Consider the following 26,908-nt stretch of genomic DNA (forward strand, 5'->3'; position numbering starts at 1 on the left):
GGTAATATATTTTGAATGCCTGAATAAGTGATAACATGTTTCTAAATTCAGCTGTACACTGCTTGCTCAAAATATGTGTACAGTGTAATATGTTGTAAACCGAGATCTGCCATTTGACAGAGTGGCAGTAGGTACACAAGCTACCTAATCTCTGCACCCTAAGTCAATATGCCTCAGAATGATTTTGCTTTTACTAACGCTGCTGTGAAATTACAGTTGTGCAAGCAATTTTTTTCACTCTTGCAGGGTGTTAGTATTTTTCTCTGTAGTTGTGTAATGATGAAGTTAGTATATATAAATAAGGGAAGTGTGGGTTGTTGCTAAGGGGGTTGGGGGGCTTTCCCCCACAAGTAAAGATCTGTAACAAAAGTCACTTGCAGCTTTTTCAATGAGTTTGTTTCATCTAGTTTGTTGCTGGGGGATTATGCTTGTTATATTCATAGTTTCATAGTTTAGTACTAGGTTATCTGCCCTGGGGCATTTATAAGCCTAGCCATAGTGATGTGGCTTTCGCCACCCCATGTAATGGTACAAAAGTGTACAGAGTAGATTTAGAATACTGTGCCTCTGTCTAGTAGTGACACAGTGAAGACGCCCTTACATAATAGAATTAGTTTACTGTGCCTCTGTCTAGTAGTGACACAGAGATGACCCCTGGGGTAAACCTACGATCTCCCATCCACTCGTCAAGATTTCTCTTGAAGAGAGTCAGTGAGGGGCTCTGCCTAACATGAACTGGGATTCTGTTCCAGAGTATGGGAAGCCTCTGAGTTATGAATCTGTCCCTCCAGCATCTCCTATTCATATTTGTGCTGAGGTTTAAATCTTTAGCTCTCGTGGTTCTGATGGATTTGGATTTTTTGAGGTGGAGCATGTCCATCAATTCCTGATTGGACATGGCCTTGTACGTCAGGCACAGATCACCTCTGAGCAGGCGGTATGCTACTGAATAGAGCTGGAGTTTCTTTTGTCTGGCAGCATATGACATATGTTGGAGACCCTTGATCCTCTTGGTGAGGTACTTTTGGGGTCTCTCTAGTTGTTGCAAGTGCCAGGTGAGGTACATACCAAATGGGGCATTGTACTCAATCATGGGCCTGATAAGGGAGGAGTATAGGGGTACAATGACCTCCTTTGATCTGGATGTGAATCCCTTCATGATAAGGTGGGCAAGGTAGAAAGTCTTTCTAACCACTTTGGCAACGTGGGTGTCAAATGAGAGGTCACTATCGACTTGGGTCCCCAGGTCTCTGATTACTTTTTCTGTACTCAGTGGGTTACTGTCTATGTGATAATTTGTGGGTACTTTGTTTTTCCCAAAGGGGATGACTATACATTTTTTGGCATTCAGTTTAAGGCCATGACTCCGGCACCAGTTGTCCGTTTCAGTGAGGCCTTTCTGTAGGATGTATGTGTCAGCTGGTGTATCGACTATGGCGCCTAGTTTGCAGTCATCTGCGAACTTTGTCAGCCACAACCCTCCCATGTTTGCTTTCACATCTGAGAAATAAATGCCGAACAAGAGGGGTCCCAGGACAGAGCCCTGTGGGACACCACTTGTGACTGGCTTTGAGTCTGACATGGCTCCAGCGATTTTGACTTTATGGGTTCTATCCTTTAGCCAGTTTGCCGTCCATCTAGTGACATATGGATTTACATTTAAGCTGTTGAGCTTGTCTATGATGCCAGAGTGGGGTATTGTGTCGAAAGCTTTAGCCAAGTCCAGGTAGGCTGTATGGACTGCTTTGCCCTCGTCAATGGCTCTAGTGACTATTTCGAAAAAGTCAACCAGGTTCAAAAGGCAGGATCTGCCCTTTACAAAGCCGAACTGGGTGGGATCAAGTGTCTGTAAGTCCCCAATGTCTCTGTTTATGAGTTCCATAATGATTCTTTCCATAGCTTTGCAGACCAGGCTGGTTAAGCTTATGGGGCAGTAGTTACCAGGGTCTGTATTGCCTCCTTTGTGGAGTGGGACTACTGTTGCTGTACGCCAGTGTTCAGGTACATATCCTGTAGTAAGGCTAAGGTTAAATAGCATTTTTATGTGCGGGTTTAGCTCCTCTTGGAGTTCACGTAGCACGCAACCCGGGATACCGTCAGGTCCCATTGATGCTGTGTTTTTAGCTTTGCTGAGGGCGGTAGTCACCTGGACATCTGAGATGACAGGGAGGTTACATTCAGCTGGGATAAGTATTTCTTCTTTTGGGGGTGAGGGAGGGGAGAAATTTGCACTGAACCTGTCTGCCAGAATGTTGGCAATATCTGTGGGTTCAGTGTATTTTTTGTCATTGTGAACTAACTCTGAACATATCTGAGGGTTTCCGCCCAGGTTTCTAACATAGCTGAAGAAGGCCTTGTGGTTATCTTTAGTGTCCATAGCGATTTTTCTCTCAAAGTTGGCCTTGGATGTTTTTATTTGAAAACGTAGCTTTCTACTAGTGCTGATCAGAGATGCCTTCTTTTTATGGGATTTTGCTCTGTCGTGCAGTAGCTTCCTTCTTTTGTTATACAATTTGTTTATGGCTGGGGTCCACCAGACAGGACACCTGCCCTTGGTGGAGAGGGTCTTGGTTTTATTTGGGATTGCATGATCCATGCATTCTTGGAGATGTCCATAGAAAGCATTTGTGAAGGATTCTGCATTGTGGGATGTGGTTTCCACTGGCCCAGTGGGCTTAAAGGATACCATCTCAGTTTTAAGAAGTGTAAAGTCGGCTTTTGAGAAGTTTTTCACTGTAGTCTTTTGTGTTGGGGGTGGAGGTGGGATATGTATATCCAGGGTGATCAGTTTGTGGTCAGATCTCACTAGTGAGGGGTATACTTCTGGTGTGGAGCACTTTGTCTCCATGTTTGTGATGATCAGGTCTAGTATATTATCTCCTCTTGTGGGAGAGGTGACTAGCTGTTCCATTGCATTTGAATTTATGAATTCCAGGAACCTTTGGGCTAGGGTGTTTGGGCTAGAATAATGCACCCAGTCTATGTTAGGGTAGTTGAAGTCTCCCAGTATGATGGTGTTTGGTGAGACATTCATATCCTCCAATGTCTTCAGGAAGGCTGAATGGGGTTCCTGAGATTGGGAGGGTGGTCTGTAACATGATACCACCTGTATAGCAGTTTTGCCTATGGTTAGTTGCACCTGGATGGTCTCTGATGCTTCATGTGTTGCCACTAACCTGGAGGTGTGGGTGTCCTTGATGAATATGGACACTCCCCCTGCCTTTTTGGTTTGGCCCGAGTTTTGGGGCCAAAAAGCATGATACGAGGTATAGCCTGGTAGTGCTGGGGTGCTCTCAGGAGCCTTGAACCAGGTTTCAGTTACTGCACAGACATCGATGTTCTCCATACTAAGGAGTGCTTCGAGAGCCTGCATCTTGAGATTTAGACTTCTGTTGTTGAGCAGCATTACCCTTAATTTTTTTCCATTTTTGTTTTCTAAGGAGGTGGGTTTGTCTTTTGAGCCTTGCCTAAAAAAGGCACTATGGGGGAGGCAAGAGCCTTAGCCAATATCCGGAAGCCCAGTGGTGACAGATGCAAGCCGTCCCTTGCGAAGCAGCGTGGCTTGTCCAGCATGTCATCCCAAGCAGACAGACACTGGATCCCCCTAGAATGACACCAGTATTTGAGCCAATTATTAAAGCTGATCATCTTGTCTTAGTATTGTGGCATCATTCTTGGTGAGGACAAGATGCTGCTCAGGGTCAGGGTCATACCAGCCTGGGCTACATAATCAGAGAGCTCCTCTATGTCTCTTTTCATGTAGTCCAGGGAGGTACGTCTCAGGTCATTCACGCCAGCATGGACAATGATGGAGTCATATTTGTACTTGCTTTGGAGTGACCTGAGTGCGTGTGTTATGTGGCGGATCCTAGCTCCTGATAGGCAGCTCACCGTTACCCTCTCCTTGTTCAGCCTGGTAAGCGGAATGTCAGTGTGTCTGACTATAGAGTCACCTATTACTAGTGTATCAGGCATGGTGTTTGGCCTTAAGGGCTGTGATTGTTTGACACACTGATTTATTGAAGTATGTGTTGCATGTGCTATGTTTTGAGGTGGTGGATTTTTGGGTGTCTGCCTTGGGAGCCTCTGTTGTTTTGGTAAGTTTTTTGTTAGAGCCTCCGAGTATGTCTTTGTGTTATTATGTGTTTTGTTTGCAGTTGTGGTAGGTCTATGTGGGACTGGGTTTGGTGTGTGTGTGGTTACCTTCTCCTCCTGTCTGGTCTTGCCAGTCCTGAGTTGATAGAGTTCAGCCTCCAGTTTGGCTATATAGTTGCATCTCTCACATAGGTTCATAGGTTCATACTAGGCTATCTGCCCTAGGGCATTTATAAGCCTAGCCAGAGTGTGTTTGGCTTTCGCCACCCATTTTAAATTAATTTTGCTATGCCTTTTTTTGAGGTTAGTATACTGTGCCTCTGTCTAACAGTGACACAGAAGTGATAGCCGGGGTAAACCTATGATCTCCCATCCACTCATCAAGATTCCTCTTGAAGAGAGTCAATGTGGGACTCTGCCTAACCTGGACTGGGATTTTATTCCAGAGTGAAGGGAGCCTCTGGGTTATGAATCTGTCCTTCCAGCATGTCCTATTTATTTCAGTGCTGAGGTTCAAGTCTCTCGAGCGTAGCTCGATGGGATTTGGATTTTCTGAGGTGCAGCATGTCCATTAATTCTGGGTTGGACATGGCTTTATACGTCAGGCACAGATTGCCTCTGAGCAGGCGGTATGCCACTGAGTAGAGCTGGAGTTTCTTTAACCGGGCAGCATATGGCATCTGTTTGAGCCCTTTGATCCTCTTGGTGAGGTACTTTTGGGGTCTTTCCAGTTGCTGCAGGTGTCTGGTAAGGTACATCCCAAAAGGGGCATTGTACTCAATTATGGGCCTGATGAGGGATGAGTAAAGAGGCACGATGACCTCCCCTGATCTAGATGTGAATCCCTTCATGATTAGGTGGGCTATATAAAATGTTTTTCTAACCACTTTGGCCATGTGGTTGTCGAATGAGAGATTGCTATCAACTTGGGTCCCCAGGTCCCTAATGTCTTCTTCTGTACTTAATGGATTACCACCTATGTGGTAATTTGTGGGCACTTTGTTTTTGCCAAAGGGGATGACTATACACTTTTTGGTGTTTAGCTTGAGGCCATGGCTCTGGCACCAGTTGTCTGTTTCTATGAGGCCCTTTTGGAGGATGCTTGTGTTGGCTGGAGAGTTGATTATGGCGCCCAGTTTGCAGTCATCTGCGAACTTGGTCAGCCACAGTCCTTCCGTGTTGGCCTGTACCGCCGAGAAATATATACCGAACAAGAGAGGTCCCAGGACTGAGCCTTGTGGGGCGCCACTTGTAACTGGTTTGGAGTCTGACATGGCTCCAGCAATTCTAACCATGTGGGTTCTGTCCTTGAGCCAGTTTGCAACCCATCTAGTGACATAGGGGTTTATATTTAAGCTGGTGAGCTTATCTATAATGCCCGAGTGGGGTATTGTATAGAAGGCTTTTGCGAGGTCCAAGTAGGCTGTGTGGACCACCTTCCCCTCGTCAATGGCCTTGGTGACTGTTTCAAAGAAATCGACCAGGTTTAAGAGGCAGGATCTGCCCTTAACAAAGCCAAACTGGGTAGGATCCAGTGTCTGTAGGTCCCCAATATCTTTATTTATGAGGTCCATGATGATCCTTTCCATAGCTTTGCAGACCAAGCTAGTCAGGCTTATGGGGCGATAGTTTCCAGGATCTGTTGAGGCACCACCTTTGTGGAGAGGGACCACTGTTGCTGTACGCCACTCTTTGGGTACATATCCTGTAGTAAGGCTAAGATTGAACAGTAGTTTTATGTTTGGGTTTAGCTCTTCTTGGAGTTCATGTAGGACGCAGCCCGGGACACCATCTGGTCCCATTGATGCTGTGTTTTTTGCTTTGGAGAGGGCGGCTCTTACCTGAGCATCTGAGATGTCAGGGGGGCAGCACTCTGTTGGGATAGATATTTGCCCTTTTGGTGGGGAGGGGGGGGAGAAGTTTGCACTGAACCTGTCAGCTAGGATGTTAGCAATGTCTGTGGGCTCAGTGTATTTTTTGTCATTTTGGACTAATTCTGAGCATATCTGGGAATTCCCACCCAGGTTCCTAACATAACTAAAGAAAGCCTTGTGATTATCCTTAGTGTCCTGTGCAATTTTTCTCTCAAAGCTGGCCTTAGATGATTTTATGAGTGCCCGTAGTTTTTTGCTAATACTGATCAGAGATGCCTTCCCTTTTTGGGATTTTGCTCTATCATGTAGTAGCTTCCTCCTTCTATTGTATAGTTTGTTTATGGCTGGGGTCCACCAGACAGGACATCTGCCTTTGGAGGATTGGGTCTTGGTTTTATTTGGGATTGCATGATCCATGCATTCCTGAAGGTGTTCATAGAATGCGTTTATAAAGGATTCTGCGGTCTGGGCCGTATTTTCCACAGGCTCGGCGGCTTTGAAGGATTTCGCCTCGGTTTTGAGGTTTGTGAAATTTGCTTTAGAGAAGTTTTTCACTGTGGTTTTCTGGGCAGGGGGTGGGGTCGGGATGTGAATATCCAGTGAGATTAGTTTATGGTCTGATCTTACCAGTGAGGGATACACTTCTGGTCTGGAGCATAGTGTCCCCATGTTGGTGATGATCAGGTCCAGTATGTTTTCCCCTCTTGTGGGAGTGGTAACAAGTTGTTCCATAGCATTTGAGTTTATAAATTCTAGGAACCTTTGGGCTAGGGTGTTGGAGCTGGAGTAATGCTCCCAGTCTATGTTTGGGTAGTTGAAGTCGCCCAATATAATGGTGTTTGGAGAGACCTTCATATTTTCCAGTATTCTCAGGAAGGCCGAGTGGGGTTCCTGTGTTTGGGAAGGTGGTCTGTAGCAGGCTATAAACTGGAAGGCAGTTTTACCCACAGTTAGTTGCACATGGATAGTCTCTGATGCTTCGTGCTGTGCCACCAACCTGGAGGTGTGGGTATCTTTGACGAATATTGATACTCCCCCTCCTTTTGTGGTTCGGTCCAAGTTTTGGGGCCGAAAAGCATGATATGAGGTATAACCTGGTAGTGCTGGGGTGCTCTCGGGAGCCTTGAACCAGGTTTCTGTTACTGCACAGATATCGATGTTCTCCATGCTAAGGAGAGTTTCGAGTGCGTGCATCTTGATGTTTAGACTTCTGGCGTTGAGTAGCATTACTCTTAGTTTCTTATCCCTTGTGATACCTATTGAGGTGGGTTTGTCTTTTGAGCCTTGCCTAAAAAAGGCACTATGGGGGTAGCAAGAGCCTTTGCCAATATCCAAAAGCCCAGGGGTGACAGGTGCAAGCCGTCCCTAGCGAAGCATCGTGGCTTGTCGAGCATGTCATCCCAGGCTGACAGGCATTGGATCCCCTTTGAATGACACCAACACTTAAGCCAATTGTTGAAATTGATCATCTTGTCTTCATATTGTGGCATCATTCTTGGTGAGGGTAAGATGCTACTCAAGGTCAGGGTTATACCGGCCTGGGCTACATGCTGAGAGAGCTCCTCTATGTCTCTTTTCATGTAGTCCAGGGAGGTACGTCTCAGGTCATTCACACCAGCATGGACAATGACTGAGTCATATTTGTACTTGCCTTGGAGTGACCTGAGTGCTTGTGTTATGTGGCGGATCCTAGCGCCCGACAGGCAGCTCACCGTGACCTTCTCCTTGTTCAGCCTGGTGAGCGGGACGTCAGTGTGCCTGACGATAGAGTCACCTATTACAAGTATATCAGGTGTGTTGTTTAGCCTTAAGGGTTGTGACTGTTCGGCACACTAGCTTTGTGAGCTATGTGTTGCATGTGTTTTGTTTTGGGGTAGCGGTTGCTTGGGTGTCTGCTTTGGAGGTCTTTGCTGCTTAGGCAGATTTTTATTTAGAGCTTCTGAGTATGTTTTTGTGTGTTTATGTGTTTGGTTTGTTGTCGTGGTAGGTCTATGTGAGACTGGAGTTGTAGTGAGTGTTGTTTCCTTCTTCTCCTGACTGGTTACGCCAGTACTGAGTTGAGAGAGCTTAGCCTTCAGTTTGGCTATATGGTTGCATCTCTCACATGTGTTGGAATTTGTTGGGAGGAGGAGAGGGTTGTCTGTGTACATGAGGCAGTTGTAACATTGCCTCAAGATTCCCAGATTCACCAGCTGGACCGGAGAGGAGATTGACAACTGACCTTTGGACATGCTAGAATAGTATTGGGAATTCCTTTATAATTGAAAAAAAGGGCCAATGGGGAACAAGGTACTCAAGGGGAGTTTGTGAGGGTGTAGCACTTTTAATTTTTTAGAACTGACTTATATAATTGCTTTAGTGAGCAAGTGCCAGGTAACTTAAATGCAATGTGTTACAGGTAACTTAAATGCAAAAACGACAAACAGTAACTTTCTTTCAAGTGAAACAAGGAAATAAGTACAGTAAGCAATGCAGATATCACTAGAGATCCACAGAAGTGCTAAAAGGCCGCGTTTTAGGTGGAATTAGCATTTCAGGGAAATAAACAAACAACAAGCATACAAACAAAGCTAGATTCAGCAGGCCTGGATCTAGTTTATGCTACAGCAAACAAGGTGTACCAATTTCAGTAAGAAACAGTTAGAATATGCAGGCACTATAAGCCTTTAACCAGAAATTCCCTGCTTAGAAGGGCAGAGTCCAGCCTCTCCTCCCACAAGAGTGCAGACCGCAATCCTTCTTAACGTAAAATAACTGGCCTGAAGCCCAAGTGCTTAAACCAGAACTAATACACTTTTAGAATAACAGACACTGAGCTCTCAATCAGCAGTTCCCAACTTAGAAGGATGTAAGCTACCTGTCCTGCCACCACAGTGCAGGCCACAAACCTTCCTAATGTAAAACAACTGGTCTGAAGCCCAAGTGCTTAATCCAAAAGACTTAGAAATGATAGCTACAGTTTAATCAAGTTACTACCAGCAGTAATAAATACAACTGAATACTTTAAAGAATGCCTGGATTAGTGCTCAAGTTATACAAACAAAGCTAGATTCAGCAGGCCTGGATCTAGTCTATGCTACAGCAAACAAGGTGTACCAATTTCAGTAAGAAGCAGTTCAAATATGCAGGCACTATAAGCCTTTAACCAGAAATTCCCAGCTCAGAAGGACAGAGTCCAGCCTCTCCTCCCACAAGAGTGCAGAACACGAACCCTCTTAATGTAAAATAACTGGCCTCAAGCCCAAGTGCTTAAACCAGAATTAATATACTTTTAGAGTAACAGACACTGAGCCCTCAATCAGCAGTTCCCAACTTAGAAGGATGTAAGCTACCTGTTCTGCCACTACAGTGCAGACCACAAACCTTCTTAATGTAAAACTGGTCTGAAGCCCAGGTGCTTAAACTAAAAGGCTTAGAATGAGTTACACCAAGCAGTAATAAATACAATTGAGTACTTTTAAGATGACATAAAAGCAAAATAAAGTAGGAAAAAACACAAATACAGTAAAAGCAGATACATTTTTTTTTTTTGTGGAAAGAGAGAAAGGAAAGAGAAAGGAGTAGCAGAAACTAAGCTGATTGGCCTTCTCAAATGCTCTCCCTGTACTGGGTAGAATGAGGTAATGACACTAGACTGGGAGGAGGGTCCCAGATCAAATTTACACTAGGGGCGGGCAACTGCAAAGCCACCAACTATAAAAACACTATACCAACAGGGAGGGAGAGTGGGAAACAAACTGCAGAAATGTTACTCACAGCTGAAAAGCAGCATGTATTTGTGTTTGTTGGGAGGAGGAGAGGGTTGCCTGTGTACATGAGACAATTGTAGCATTGTCTCAAGATTCCCAGATTATAATCTGTTAACAGGCTGCTTCCCTAAATCCATGGTTTGATTCCCATACCTCAGTGAGTCTGAGACAGTAACTTAATCAGGGGGAATTAGTTAATAAATAAATGAATAAACAAATACCTGTTTTGTGTCTTCATATTGCACCCTTGTTATGAAGTCAGTTTGTGTATGAAAAAGATTGGTTTAGAGCCATGTACATGCTTATTCACAAATGTGAATAGATAAGTAAGTAAAAGAAGTGACAAAAGTAGTCATTGTGGAGGAGAAAATGATATTATAAACAGGGAGCAAAGTTTTTTCAAGGTGGGAAAAAAAATCACTTTTTTGTCCTTAACTTTAAGTATGATAGTTATTATAGTGAGTAATGAAAAACTGACTGCCTTGTATGTTGTGGGAGAACTACTGAAACATGCTAAAGCTGAGAGGCTGTATTTATAAAATTACATGGCACTGCATGTGGGCGGCCGCGGTGGTGCAGCGGTTAGCATTGCCACCTCACAGCAAGAGGTTCTATGGTTCAATCCTCGGCTGGGGTGCCTTCTGTGCGGAGTCTGCATGTCCTCCCTGTGGTCGCATGGGTTTCCTCAGGGTGCTACGGTTTCCTTTCACATCCCAAAGACATGCTGTAGGTGGATTAGACACTCTAAATTGGTCCTAGGCATGAGTGCATGTGTGCTTTCTGTGGAAGGTTGGGTGCCGGGCTGGCAACTCAACACCATAAAACTCCACTGCCAATCATGTGCAGCCAGGTGATCCACTGTGGCAACCCCTAACTGAGAAAAACCGAAAGGAGAAGAAGAAGACATGGCACTGTATGTATCTGTCATTTTAATAAGTTTTAGTCCAGGCCTTCAGGAAAGCAGATTTAAGAAACCTACCTTATGAATACAGATAAATATTTTCATACATTGCACTAAAGATTTCTGCAAAGCAGGACCAAAACTTCTTTTTTTGTACAGAAAAATGCACTTTAGCTTGAAATCTGAAAAGTGGCAGCTGTCATGCATGCGTGCATATAAAGAAAGAACATTTCAGCATCATATAGTTGTACAAAATACAAGACCATGTCATGACCTCCATAGTTTTTTGCAGCTCATATATTCCATGTTTGTTTGTGAGTGTGTTGAAAACACACACACACACACACACACACACACACACACACACACACACACACACACACACACACACACACAGATATGACTAATAATTGTGACAAAATTGACTGAAAGTAAAATAGATTAAACAATTTCATCAATGATCAAATACACTGAACAGCAAAAACATATAAAAAACAGTGATTGCAGTTGAAAACAATACAACACTATTACGGGAGTGTTTTTGGAACTAAATTCAGCAGTGGCTCCAGCACTGAACTCTGTAGTCCATACTAGAAGGAGCTTTTAATTTTATGGTCTGGATTTATTTTGCTGCCAGGGACTTGTTGACATAGGAGTTGACAGGGGAGTTTTTCCTTTGAGGCTTTGCATGGATTTTTACACTACTTGAGGTGTTTCGTTTATTTTAATTGCTTAAACATAAACATTTTTTATTTATTTTATTTTACATTTGTTAACCAGGAAAGTCTGACTTGGAATGAGACAATTTTCAGTGGAGGGCTGGGGAGAAATGCTCCAGACGCAGGTCTTTGTAACATGGGAGGAAACCGGAGCACCTGGAGGAAACCCACACAAATGCAGGGAGGACATCCAGATTCTGCACAAAAGGCACCCCAGCTGAGAATTGAACCAGAAAACCTCTTGCTGTGAAGCAGTAACACTACCTGTGCACCACTGCGCTATCACTAACCTCAGAAATTAGAGAGCAGGCAATCACTACTCAGTGATTAGAGGCTTTCTGTCATGAAAAAAGACCATGCTTATAAACATAAACTGTTTGACAGTTGGCTAATGGCAGTTGTTTCTTAACATTCGAATGATGCTGTCAGCCCCATTCTGTGATGTTACTGCCTTATTAACTAGCATGGCCTTTTTTCATGACAGAAAGCCTCTGATCATTGAGTAGTGATGGCCAGCTCTCTAATCTGTGAGGTTGGTGAAAGCCTGAACTTAAAACCTTTTGACAAACAGGAGGTGAAAAGTTTATTTTTGCCCTTTGGGTGCCTCCCGCTTATAACACACTGTTCACATCTACTGTCTAAGTATCTAAGTGCTCTATAAAATATAAAATGAAAAAACAAACAAAAAAGAAAATGAAACCAAACTTAAGGATAAAAATGGAAAACTTGCTAAGTTTCAAGTACAAAATGGCTACAGAAAAGGTGCAGTTCATTTTGTAAATGATGACAAAAACAATTTAGGAGTTAAAGGCTCTTGATAAATCTGACTGAATTTTAAATATCCAGGACAGTATTGTTAGACTTTTTATAAGGCTAGCAACCATCTACTTTAATGTATTGTGGACATTAAATTAGCTATCGCATCTTTAGCTGCACTTACCAACAGTCATTTTGTGTGTGTGTGTGTGTGTGTACATATGTATGTATGTATGTATATCTATATATCTCTCTCTCTCTCTCTCTATATATATATATATATACAGATATAGATGTATAGATATATAGTTTTATATATATATATATATATATATATAGTTATATATATATATATATAGTTTTATATATACTTGAAGAAAAGAAACCAACTGATGAATATAGGAGAAGGATGTCACAAATCGTAAAAACACCACCAATTTATTGTAAGCGCTTTCATACAGCCCAATTTACTGCACTTCCTCAGACAAAAAAAATCACTCCAAATTACTTCTTCAATAGCATATTACATCACAATGTTCAATTAACTATTTACAAATATTTAAAGAAACCAACCTTTTATAAAAACTTTAAACCAATAACTTACTTAACATCTGTAAAAACGTACCAACAAGAACATATATAATTAAACTAAAATATGTTACTTCTAACATATTAATAAAATTTAAACATATTTCATACTGATTATATTAGATACTAAAAATACTTATTTCATCTTTCCAGGGCTTTTAATTTTAATAAACATTTAATAGAGCAATATTCGTTAAGCCCTGGAAAGGTGTTGGCATTAGTACGAAGTTGCCATAACAATTCCCTTTCCTGTAATTTTAGATGCCATGGTCCACCCCGAACATTCTTCTTCACTTGTTCTATAATAACAAATTTAAAAACATGTGGTGGATTATCATTAATATGTTTTGCTAAAACATTATTTAAATTACTCTTACCAATATTGTAAAAATGTTCATAAATTCTGTTTTTCAACTTTCTCTCCATTTTCCCTATATAGAACCCTGGACAAAATTGACATGAAGCAAGGTATATTACACCATTGGATTCACAATTGTATTTACCTATAGCCTTGTACAAAGTGTCCTTGATGCTAAAATAATTGCCTATTAGTATGTGTTTACAATAATGGCAATGTCCACATCTGAACATTCCATTAACTTTGTTGTTCAACTTTAAAGGCATTTCTAAAAGGCATTTTAAATTAGGCCCTCTTCTATATGTTATTAATGGCTTATTACCTAATTTATTAATAATAGGGTAGTCATGTGTAATGAAAATCCAGTTATTTTTATAATACTACAAATCATACTAGTTTCATTAGAATATTCTGTATAGAAACTAGTAACAAATGGAATCTGGGTTACTTCCACATCATGTGCTTGCATGTTTGTGTTCAAAAAAATTCTATTGTCACACTCTGTAATATGACCTTTAAATAAAATAGATTTAAAATAACCTATATTTCTTTTGCATCTAACTTCAATTCGAAACTTTTCAATATAATGTTGTGGGTATGCTCTATTAAGAAACATCTGTTGCAAATTGTCACATTCCACTTCAAAATCAACATCAGAAGAAATCATTCTAGAAGCCCTCACTAACTGATCATTAGTAACGGCCTTCTTTTGATGCAAGGGATGATTACTTAAAAAATGTAAGAAAGAATTAGAATAGGTAGGCTTTCTATATATCTTATATATTCTAAAAACATGCTTCTGGAGCATTTCTCCCCGGGCCTCCGCTGAAAACAGGATCTGTGGAACCTAGTCGGACTTTCCCGGTCAACAAATGTTAAATAAAAATAAATAAAATAAATAAATAAATAAAATCTTTGCTGAATACCTATTATAATTCCTATCTTTAACAAGGAGAATATCCAAAAAATTGATACATTCTATATTAAATTCAAAAGTGAAATCTAAAAACAATGTGAATGACTTGTTTCAACAAATTGTCGGGCTTCATCAAGTTTACCTTTGAAAATAAAAAACATATCATCCTGGTATCTCGTATACCAGGTAATCTTCTCAATAAACAAAAAACATCTTTCTCAGTAATCCATTACTGCATTGGCAAAACTATCTCCGGAATGTGACCCCATAGCTATACCTGATTTTTGAAGGTAAATTTCTTTGTTGAAAAGAAAATAATTATTATTTAACACTAGTTCTAATAGAGTTACTAACACACTGATAGTTATATCATCCAGACCTTTTATTCTTGTAAACTCCCTTATCCATTCTAACCCTATAGTTTGTGGTATAACCGTATAAAGGTCTTTGATGTCTATGGTAAGGAAGTTAGCATGCTCACAAAATTCTGAAGTGTTAATACATGCCAAGAAACTCCAAGAGTCCTTGTAGATTTGGTATTCACTAGCCAGCAGTAGTTTTAACTTATTATCCACCCATTTCGCACAAGCATATGTTACTGACTTCTGTCCGTCGATAACAGGACGGAATGGTGGATTAATTAAGTTTTTCTGTAGTTTAGGCATGCCAAACATAACTGGAGTTAATGGTGCTGACATTGTTAAAAAGTGATAAATGTCGAGTGAAATAGAATTCTCAATAAACAAATCACTTAAAACACGCTTGACATGCTGATAAGCCTGATTAAATTGATTAATAGAAACCTTCTCATAGTTAGTGGTATACAAAATAGAATTCAACCTATTGATATAATCAATTTCATTCATAAATATTACCTCATCGCCTTTATCTGGCTTCATTACACGAACACGGTTATCTCTTGTTTTAAAAATTCTTTTTCATTTTCAGAAATATTACTAACACACTTCACTTTGTGTTGTTCATTTGCCATGAGCCTGATCTGTGTTTCACATACTGTTTCATATACAGCTAAAGTAGGATGCAGTGGGGGATTGAAAGTACTAAGAATTCTATAGGGATCAGTTACATTCGAATTGTTGCCTAGCAAAAGTATTAAATTAAGCTTCCTAATAAACAGCTTTAAATCACACGTTTTGGCAAGATTAAAGCAAGCAGAAGGCACAAAATTAAGTCCTTTCGCAAAAAATTCAGTCATTTCTTGTGGAATGTACATGGTACAGAAATTATAAATTTTAAAGTCACCTTGTTGACTTGATCGAATTTCACAACCTTCTGAGACTATGTCCACAACTATCTCTTGCGTTTGTTGTATTTCTTCCTCTGTTGGTGCAATTTCGTTGTTTGGTTCCCTATGTTGTTCCTGTTGTTGGGCCCATTGTGAAAACTTTGTCGATAAACATTTTGGTAGTTATTATTACCATTATTATGAAAGCTTGCTTGTTGGCGTACTTCTTGATTATTTCTTATCCTTTCGCTCCTTCTAACTTCTACCCCTGCAGAATTCGCTATGATGTCAGAGTCACTTCCTTCCTCTTCTAGGATTTCAGCAGATTCTACCATTCTAGGCGGGGTGGTGAAGGATTTAACCATGGGTGGATCAGGATAAGCACAGCGTTGTTGATAATCTATTTTATCCCGATTAATCTTGCGCATTTTTGCTTCTATAATCTTTTTACTTAGTGAATCAATGCTAATAAAATGTGTTTAAAATCGCATTTGTATCTTGGAAAATCGGGATCAGCTTTAATAGTGCGTTCAAGAATCTCAAGTTGTATTTTGAGATCTCCCTTTTGCTCAGTATAATTCTTAATGAGTAACTCAAGAAATGCACAACCTTGCTTGTTGAAAAAGGCTAAAAGCTCAAGGTGAAAGGCAGAATATTTAATTAAACCAACAGGGTATTGCCATTGTCTAAGCCTTTGGGTATAATGTCAAGTTTTAAGCATTCACGAAAATAAAGAATTTCTAACTGCAGTTTTTTATATTTAAGCAACTTGTGATCAAATTCTTTTAAATTATTGACCAAGTTGCTAACACCATTCGTTGTGTTCACATGTCTACTGTTGTTTTGAGAGTTAAATGGATCAAAATTCAGAGAGGTAGACATAAAATCTGATAAAGATGTAATCTGCACAGAAGATTTAATTCTATGTGCTAGACCCAAATTAGAATTATCTGCCAAAGGAACAGTATTATTGGCAATAGTGTTACCTTGATTATTAACTTGATTCAAGTCATTGCTGTTCGTATTATTAGACAGAGTAGAAGCATAAGTAGAGTTCGTGGTATGGCCACTAGAATTCATAGCACTTGTTGGTATAGATACAGTGGATGGAGTAGTCAGAATTCTCCTCGCTAAATCATCCACATGATTGGTGAGCTCCTGAATAAGTAAAGTTAAGGCTCCAACAGCATTCGCTTCTGATGTAGAAGCCCCCAATCTTGCTGTATCTGCTACTTGTGAAAAAAGGAATCCAGGTGGTGATATAATGCTGGTGGCCATCCTGACAAACAAACCAGACACACTTGAAGAAAAGAAACCAACTGATGAATATAGGAAAAGGATGCCACAAATCGTAAAAACACCACCAATTTATTGTAAGTGCTTTCGTACAGCCCAATTGACTGCACTTCATCAGACAAAAAAATCCCTCCAAATTACGTCTTAAATAGCATATTACATCAATTACATCACAAAGTTCAATTAACTATTTAAAAATATTTAAAGAAACCAACCTTTTATAAAAACTTTAAACCAATAACTTACTTAACATCTGTAAAAACATACCAACAAGAACATATATAATTAAACTAAAATATGTTACTTCTAACATATTAATACAGTTTAAATATATTTCATATTGATTATATTAGATACTAAAAATATTTATTTCATCTTAATCAATAGAGCAATATTTGTTAAGCCCTGGAAAGCTGTTGGCATTATACTTTTATATACATACATATATATATATATATATATATATATATATATATATATATATATATATATAGTTTATATATATATATATATATATATATATATATATATATATATATACACACACACACACACACACATATATGTATATATATATATATGTGTGTGTGTCTGTTGTGTGTGTGTGTGTGTGTGTGCGTGTGTCTCTATATGCTGGAACATTTTTAGCTTTTCAGTTTTGCTTGGATGCAATATACTGAAATTACACCGTAGCAACACTGTTTCCATAACAGGTTATTATGCTTCACCAGTGTGCAACCACAGGTACTGACAGTGAATAGGTTGTCTTTATTTGCAGTCTACAATCACTGTGAATTCTCGGGGGGGGGGGGGCTTTCTGATTTTTATTTTACAAACAGCCCAAAACAGAAATCATTCCATTATTTAAAATGTTTCTCTTCAACATTTCTCTCGAGTCTTTTTATCCTGACCTCTATTGTTACATCTTACCAATGGGTCTAGGACTATTTACTGAAAGCACATTTCACTGAAACACATTTAACTGTGCACAATTCACTGAAACACATTTCACTGAAAGTTATATATGACTATTTCCCCCACTGTAGTGCGACTCTGGAGTTAGTTTATATAGTAAGGGGGGTGTGGGGGCGTAGCCCCCCACCTATTTTAAATATTTTGAACTATATACATGGATACTTGCAATTCCAGTAAATTACCCTTTTCTGAACATAATATATATACCCAAACTGTGTGGGGGGCTATGCCCTCCACACCCCCCAATGCCCCCCTTACTATATATACTAACTCCAGGGTCACACTACAGTGGGGAAAAGGCCATATATAACTTTCAGTGAAATGTGTTTTCAGTGAATTGCACTTTCAGTGATTTGTGCACAGTCATTTGACTTGCAGTTAAATGTGCTTTCAGTGAATAGTCCTAAACCCCTTACCAATACCACCTATTCTTACTCTACTCCTCCCCTACAAACTCTAATCCCTCACCACTCCATGCTAAAGTTATACACTTTCATGTAGCACCAAACCTTTTTAACACCACTAAAATAGCATTTTTTACATATAGATATACACATCAATACACCATTCCTTTACTCCATAAATTTACTAAACTTACATTCAGACACCCAATCCAAGTAATGCAGGTTAGATTAAACCTCAGACTTAGCGGTGACATCCACCCAAATCCAGGCCTCAGAACTAATCCATTACACTTAAACTCACCAACCCTTTCACATGTTCACATTACTACTAACCCTACCCATAGAAAATCAGACCTCTTACTTTTAAACATGAATCTCAGGAGCATATTGAACAAAACACATCAGTTTCATGCATCTCTCTCACTCTACTCCCCTGATATAGTAACTGAAACCTGGCTAAAGCCTAAGATAAGGGACAATGAAATTGTAACTCAAGGCTACAGCATCCATAGATTGGACAGATTAAGCAAACGCTGTGGAGGTCTAGCTATTATTTACAAAAACACACTCAAACGTCAGCGTCTAGAACCTAACTCTCCTAATCTCAGTAATGTTAAAATACTATTACAAGAACTGAAATAAACTCCCAGAAATCCATAACTATTATAGCAGTCTACATCCCTCCTGGTAACAGCCCCACTTTAATTGAAGACTTCCTCCACCGGTCATCTTTAACTTTCTCTCAAGAAACTATTGTAATGGGTGATTTCAATACAGACTGGCTTTCCAGCACCTCAGACAGCCTAAAATTTCATAAACTTATATGAATTCTCAAAATTAATTCAATTGCCAACTAGAATTGACAAAAAAAAACTAAAAGACAGTCACTAGTAGACTGAATATTAACCAATAAGCCTACTCTTGCCTTCCAGTCAGGTTGCCTACCAGATACTGTTAGTGACTATCTACCCACCTACCTCGTCAGACAATATCTACCCTCCCCAAAAATACTAAATATAGACAAACATATAACAGAAAAAAAAAATCTCACATCAAACATTTATATCAACCTTACAGCAATGGGACTGGACCCCACTAATATCACTTGCACTAGATAATGCCGTGTTGTACTTTAATAATACATTTTTGGACATACTCAACAGTCAAGCACCACCTAGGAACATTAGAATTAAGACAAACTATATTCCCTGGCTAACTAAGGAAACTAAGCTGTTACTTAAAACCAGAGATAAAGCTTGGGCACACTACCAGACCAACAAAATCAGACCATTCTAGATAATTATTGGCAACTAAGAAATAAAGCCAAGAAACAGGTTAAAAATTACAAAAAATTGTATTACATTGCAACACAACACAAATATAAAAACAACCCCAAAAGATTTTGGGATACCATAAATTAACTACTAAAGCCAGGTCAATCCATAACCCCAACACCTACCACTACAAGCAATGCAGACATTATAGCCACTCAACGTAATACATATTTCACTAGCGCCATATTAACTTTGACCTACACTAACAACACCTCTAACCATTCCTAAAACTATAAAAGACCCATCCATTGCCTTCTCCTTCAAACCTGTGCAAACCAGCACCATAAAGAGATTACTCAACAAACTAAGACCTACTTCTGTTGCTGCTGATAACTGACCTTCTGAATACCTCAAGATAGCTGCCGACACTATCTCCTGTCCAGTCTTCATTTTGATCAATTGCTCCATAATTGAAGAGTATGTTCTCAAAATCTGGAAAACAGCTTATATCACACCACTTCATAAAGGCGGGACATGTACAAAACTTTCTAATTTTAGACCAATAGCAGTCTTATCTCTATCATCAAAAATCTTAAAAAAATGCATCCATTCACAATTCCTGAACTATTTGCTATCAAATAACCTTCTAACTAATTCCCAACATGGCTTTTGACCCCACCACAATATCACTACAGCTCTCCTAACCTTCACAAATACCATCAACCAATACAGAAATAATAATTATCTAGTCTCCTCCATATTTCTAGAAAGGTCCAAAGCATTCAATACTGGCTCCTACCAAGCTTCTTAATGAACTTTCATTCCTTAATTTAAGCTATACATCCCTCACATGGTTCCATATTTACCTATCTGGCAGACAACAAGCTGTAAGATAGCAATCTGATTTATCCTCTCTGTTACCTGTTCCACTAGGTGTTCCACAAGGTTCTATCTTGCACTCCTATTTAGCATTTTCATCAACAAGTTCCACACTGTCACTCACCTAGCTACAATTTTACAGTAGGCAAATTATTCCATGCTCATCTCTACTGCCCCCTCACTCTCTAAACTCCTAGAAATAACCTAACTTTCCTTCACAGCAGTAGACTATTGGCTGTCTGTCTCAGTTAATTCTGAATCCCAACAAAACTAAACTAATGATTTTTGCAAGTAACAAAACTTTAGATCTGCATTCCCCTTTTCAGATATATACTTCTAACATTTCCAAGATTGAACCTGTATCACACACTAAGCTACTTGGGATTACTGTTGATAATGACACAAGATTTGACAAACACTTGTCTCTTACCGTAAAAAAGCCCATATTAAACTAGGTTTATTTTACAGAATTAAACCTTACCTCACCGAATGCACAAGACAATCTATTGCTCTCTACTCTTCTTTATGGCTCTCCTATCTTCAACAGTCTGAAGAAACCAGATTTAATAAAACCAGACGCTTGCTACAATGAGACTGCCAGATTTGCTATCAACTCACCATATAGATCCTATCACTGCACTGCCTTATGCCAACTAAACTGGCTTGAGTTACCTAATTTCCTAACTTTCACCAAACTTACAATGGCCCATGGCATAATATACCAGCCTGACAAGTGTCCAGCGCTGCATAATCTACTTCAGCCTGAATCTAACAGAAGACACTTGAGATCTTCTGACAAACTTCTATTACAGGTCACAAAAGCTAACAATCACTTTGGAGATGCTCTCTACTCTAATTGAATCTCCATGACTTGGAACTCAGCCCCCCAGCACATCTGAAACACTGCCAACCACTCACAGTTCAAAATACTTCCGAAGTCCCAGCTATTTAATTCTTGGCTCTGCTCTTGCTTAACTCCTGGCTGACTATTATTCCCTTTTGTCTAACTCCTGGCTGATATGCAGCTGTATTGTTTTTACTCTTACTTGTCTATCTTCCTCTGTAGATGTTTTCTGTCTGCTTGATATATGTCTATCTTATTTCACCTATAAACTCATCACAAATTTCACCTTACTGCCACTGTCAAGATCTCGGTCCAATCTTTTTCACTGCCACCCTAATTACTTCATTGTACCCAAACTCCTAATCTACACCATGTACAGTTTTTTGCATACTAGAAGTATTGATGTAGTCACATCTATATAAATTCATGATTATATATGTATAACATTTTTTCTACTATTTTTATGTACTACTTATGCTCCTTTATGTATGCATTTTTGGGTACAACCTATGCCTATATACAACCTATGCCTTTTGTTACTTGTATCTGTTGGAGCTTTTCACCCCGGGACTCTACTGAAAATGGGCCTCTGCCCAATTGAAATATCCCAGTAAACAAATTTCAAATAAATGAATAAGTAAATAATTTGTAATCATACATAACTATTCAGAAATACCTCTTGAGCACAATAAATAAATAAACTTCTGCATATTACCTGCACAATTATATTTCCAGCAAACTTCACAACCTAAACTTAGATCCCAAAAAGCAGCTATTAAAACATAATGGCCATCGCTCTCTGCAACTCAGCCACTACACTATACTAATCTGCACCCATCTCTGCATATGCTGCTAGCACTAATAAAAGCAAACCTTATTAAAAAAATACCTACTCTGTACAATGGTTTAATAAAGTTTTTACATGGCAGGACTTTGTCCCCATATCCCTGGAAGTTATATATACTAACCCCATAATTGCAAAGCAAGTAAAATGCAGTGAGTTATGCTGTAGTCAACCTCTCGCACTTTAACTATAGCATAATTCAATGTAATTTACCACCAACCATTTTCACAGTAAAATCTGAACTGCAAGATCTTGGGACTATAGTCTGAAATGATTTACATTTTAAATTCAATATGCCCAGAGTTCTGGGAAGTACATACAGAGTAACGGGTATGATATTTGTCTTCCACTGTGATGGTAAATTCACTATTCTTCACTTTCACAAAGCTATTTATAAGCTTGATACAAGCTGTTCTGAGGACAGGCCCAGGTACGAGAGGTAAGGCTAAGAGGATCTGTTAGCACAATTACAGCAACTAGTGATTCAGAGACACATTAGTTGCAGTGAGGAAAGACCTCATTATCATGTAATTTGCATGTCCCTGAATTGCTTGGTCCTTTTCTGCTGCCTTTGCTGTAATCATTGCTGACAATCAATGTCTTATCTTAGCACAAGCATCCCCACATTCATTTCTACAAACACATTCACAAATCTAAATAAATGCACGGTCACACACACACACACACACACACACACACACACACACACACACACACACACACACACACACACACGCACACACTACTATACTTCTACAGAGTTCTTCCCTGAACTTATTCAAGCACAGATTGGATCAGTGGACGGGAATCATAAATTTACCTCTCATCTAGCATCTGTGTCTCTGTTAGAGGAAGGAAGCTTGAAGATGCTGCCCATGTTATATAAACCCCCAGGTAAACCTGAGGTACTAAAAGCTATCCAGTACTTCTGGGAAGCATGGCTAGGGTTAAAAAGACCCCTTAGGGTTGTTAGCCTAGTATTCTCCTATGTGTGTGACTGCATGTGTGAGGGTATGTAGCAGCATGATTGGTGTCACATGAGTGTGTGTCTGTGTGTGTCTTTGGCTGGGTGATCACAGTAGGGTGTATGTGTGTGTGTGTGTGTGTGTGTGTGTCTGTGTGTGTGTGTGTGTGTGTGTGTGTGTGTGTGTGTGTGTGTGTGTGTGTGTAGGTGAATGGCTGTGAGTGCCAATTGGATAGGATAGTATACGATGAACAAAGAGTGTATATGCATATGTGCTGATGCTAGGAAGAGAATGTGATGGTGGGGGCTGCCATACTTTCTAACTCCCTCTAGACTAAAAAGCAGTCAATGTAATGGAGGGGCGCTAGATACAAGTGAAACATTTCTTCATTTTAATCACTGGAAAGGTAATAGCAGCATGAAATATGGGAGGGACACTAGTCACCAGGGTTTATTACTACAAGCCACTTAAAAAGCTAACAGAGCAATAGGTCTTGCATCCAGATGCATTTACTGAACAAAAAGCAGAAAGGAAGTATACTGTCTGGCATTATTAATGGACTGTAAGGGTTTGTGATGTACAGGGGCTGTACTTAAGACTTCCAAAGTCAGGGGGAAACACTAGAAAACACCAAGGAGTCTTTATAAACATTAATTTAATCTACAGAAAAAGTTAACAGAAGAACAGGTCTTGCATCACAATGCATTTAATAAGCATCAAGAAGAATAAAACAGTAATTGTGTATGGTTCTACTGGTACTGGTATTACTGACTATAAAATATGTAGAAAATCTTCTCATTAGCTCAAAAGAAAACTATCCTAGAGTGCTGACGTGGCCAAGAATAAAGAATAGTGGAATTAATCTTTTGTTTAAATGTATTTAAATATCTTTGATATTTATTAGGTACTAATATGTGTGTTTTATAACAGGAGCCTTGTATTCAAGAAAATTCAACTTGGATGGAGAACAGATTTCACTACAAGTTCAAGACACTCCTTTTGTGTCTCTCCAGGTAAATATGTTATCTTTAATCAAAAGTCTGTATTCTTTAAGACCAACACTGAAATATCACCGGCATCTTTAACATATTACTTCAGATGCCAGTACTTTTGCTGCAGTTGTTATTTTTGACTGTTTTATAATTGCTGGCTGTGCTTGTTTCACTACTTGACATGGCCAAAATGACATAGGTTTGATAACACCTGGCCCTGATTTGTTTTCAGACTTTGGTCTTCATTTAATGTTCAGTTCCCAACCAATACAACTGTGCTTATTTCAAATGTTATTTGGTATGACATTGCAGTATTTAAAGTGCATTGCTTTATAAAGTCAGTTAATAATATGGGGATTTTATTAAATTAAAACCAAATTAAAGATAAAACAAGCAAAACAAAACAAAAATAGAAAAGAAAAAAAAAACATAAGTGCCATATATTAAGGACAAACATGAATTGGATGGATTAAGGTCAGGATTCCTGAAAAATGTATGACGAACATAAGATTTAAGCTGGTTCTTTAATGCCCGCAATTGTTTAGCAGCCAGTGTGATCCAGTAATGTAGGGAATTTCACAAAGAAAAAGCACCCCACCTCCAAAAAAACAAAACAATAGGACAGCTAACAGCACAAGATTATTGTTTCAGTGTGGAAAAATAATGATTCTTTTGGCCAAATAAAGACAAAAAATAAAGTGGCTTGAGTGAAACAAACATTTCTGGTAGCTAGGTCACTGATCATACAAGGCTAAGTAGCTGAACAGCAATGTTATGTAACTGATCCCACAGTAAGTACAAAGCCATTATAATACAGTAGTATTATTTCCAAACTTAGCAGTTCTGGTTAATATCATAGGTGCTATTCTGTACAAGTTGTAGTCAGCATTTTTACCTCTGGCAGCTGATGTGTTTCATTAATGCAGTCTACAGGATGGAAAGCTATATACCACTTCAAGCAATTGGTTTACTATTGAAATTTCAAATCAGTTTCGGTTGATCATTTAAAATGTCGACGTGAAATGCTGAATTCGAAATTCCGTAAACCATAGCAAAAATTAATATATCGACCACCGTGGCTCGATGTATTCGACATAGCAGGAGGTGACATCACTCACCTCCTGCTATGCACATTAACGTACTGCTGAACTCTACAGTCAACGGTATGTTAATTCTACTATTTTGCAGGGGGAGGGTTACACCCCCTACACATTAAATGTACCAACTCCAAGATCGCACTACAGTGAGGAAACGGGCTAATTCCCTGTTTCTCATTGAAGCACGATCTCCCTGCACAATGTCGAACCCAAATTATTGACCTACACTACCCGTTTGTTGTAATGTAGTCAATCGATTTTTCAGTCAACATTCTGCTGACTTAGAAACTGCAGGCCGACCACATGACGGTCGAATGATGCAGTTGCCAAGTTTTGATAGTAAACCAAGCAGATCATACAGTGGAACTGGATGCTTACCTTGGGAAATGTTTCTGAAAAGAAAAGAAGGCAGCTTTACCAACTGCAAATTCTTGTCCCTTAAAGATCAGCTGAGCATCTTGGATCACATGCTGATTTCATGCTTATTCATCAGGAACTGGCAAACAGTTTCCTGGAAATAGCTATGGAGATATTAAAGGAACAAAGAATCTTTGGAGTGTAGATAGTAATACCAGCAGTTTGACCTGAATGGGAGGGACTAAGTTTCTGCTAGTGTACAGACATGCTGCTTAGGGTCTCAGAAAGCCATACCAGTCGAACATTGTTTTACAATCTCCCAGGAAACAACATTAACATGATTTACAGAAGTATAGGTAATGCTGACCTTTCTGGTATCTCAACTAATATGGCAAGCAAGCTGAGGAGGTAACTTGGAAGTAATCATTGAAGTATCATCTAAAGCAAATGAAGGCTGTACTGAGCTGACAGCAGAAAGCTGAGTAGAATCTCATGGTCCATGTCCACTCTGTCAAATGCTACAAGAAGGGCAAAGAGGAACAAGACAAAAGTAATTCATTTGGTTCCTTGTAAGTAGTCTGCAAAAAATTCAAGAATCCTTTGAATGCAAGGTAATCCTTGGGTTCCACCTCCATAACTCCTACAATTACCCTTGCTAAAACAGAGTTTTCTATGGGAGATGTAATACCATGGGATGTTTAGGTCTTGAGATGTGTCTTAAAGCAGCAAGACAACAATATAGCTATCTTTATAGATGTGAAAAAAATATTAGAGGGGCTCAAGGACAGGTTTGCCATAACCTGTTGTTCAGATTCATTTGTTCATTTCTTCATTCTGCTATTACCTGCTTATTTCAATCCAAGGTTCCATGGGAGGTGGAATCTGTCCCAGTACTCATTTATCACAAAACAAATGGACAATTACTGAATGGAGCACCAACCCATCAGACACACACGCACACACAAATCATTCATGCCTACACACAGTTTGGAGGAATGGAATCTCTGGGATGTGGGAGGAAAGTATAGCATTCAATAGACTCTCATACAGTTAGGACAGAGGAAGAATATGCAGACTCTGCACAGAGGTGCCACAGCTGAGACTTGAAATTAAGGACCAAACTGTGTGAGATAGTATTAGTAACTGCTGTGATGCAGTTGTTCAAATGCCATATTTAAAGAAACAACTGGAAATAATAAAAATATTGACTCATTTTTTTTCATCAAGCAATGTTCCTCCTCACTCAGAGGCAGTTCCTGTTGTACCCGTTTTATAATTATGGCACTGCGACTAAAAGAAAGGAGCTTCTTTACTCAGTAAACATGTGACTTGGTCAAATGTTCATAATTTTTATTATTTAACATTTGTTTACTGGGAAAGTCCGACTGGGCAGAGCCCATTTTCAGCGGAGGCCCTGGGAGAAATGCTCCTTATGCATGTCTTTGGAATGTGGGAGGAAACCGGAGCACCTGAAGGAAACCCACGTGAATGCAGGGAGGACATACAGACTCCATGCAGAAGGCACCCAGCAGAGAATCCAAACAAAGAACCTCTTACTGTGAGGCGACAACACTAACTGCAGCACCACTGTGCTTAACCTTCACAAGACTGCCTCGCTGCCATATCACTTTTCATACACCCCCAGTGTCTAAGCTGTAAATGGGCAAGACAACATTGTACAATGAAAAAAGAACCTTACTAGAATTTACTGGGAGTCAGTCTCTCACAATGTTGCATCAGTTTAGTTGTTTCAAACAACCTGATATTCAGAAGCTCTTT

The 26,908-nt window shown here is 39.5% G+C and overlaps 1 protein-coding gene across 1 annotated transcript in view; it reads left to right on the top strand.

The window, feature by feature from the left end:
- LOC122789746 (ras-like protein family member 11A-like) overlaps positions 1–26,908 on the top strand; it is a 550,204-nt gene that overhangs the window by 480,650 nt on the left and 42,646 nt on the right. The window contains exon 3 of the mRNA XM_044057181.1: positions 23,614–23,696. Within this exon, the coding sequence (XP_043913116.1) occupies positions 23,614–23,696 (83 nt within the window). The remainder of the gene's footprint in view (positions 1–23,613; positions 23,697–26,908) is intronic.

This window comes from Protopterus annectens, chromosome 15.part0 (genome assembly GCF_019279795.1).
Source record: "Protopterus annectens isolate FY-2018-M chromosome 15.part0, PAN1.0, whole genome shotgun sequence".
In the NCBI taxonomy this organism is placed as follows: domain Eukaryota; kingdom Metazoa; phylum Chordata; order Ceratodontiformes; family Protopteridae; genus Protopterus; species Protopterus annectens.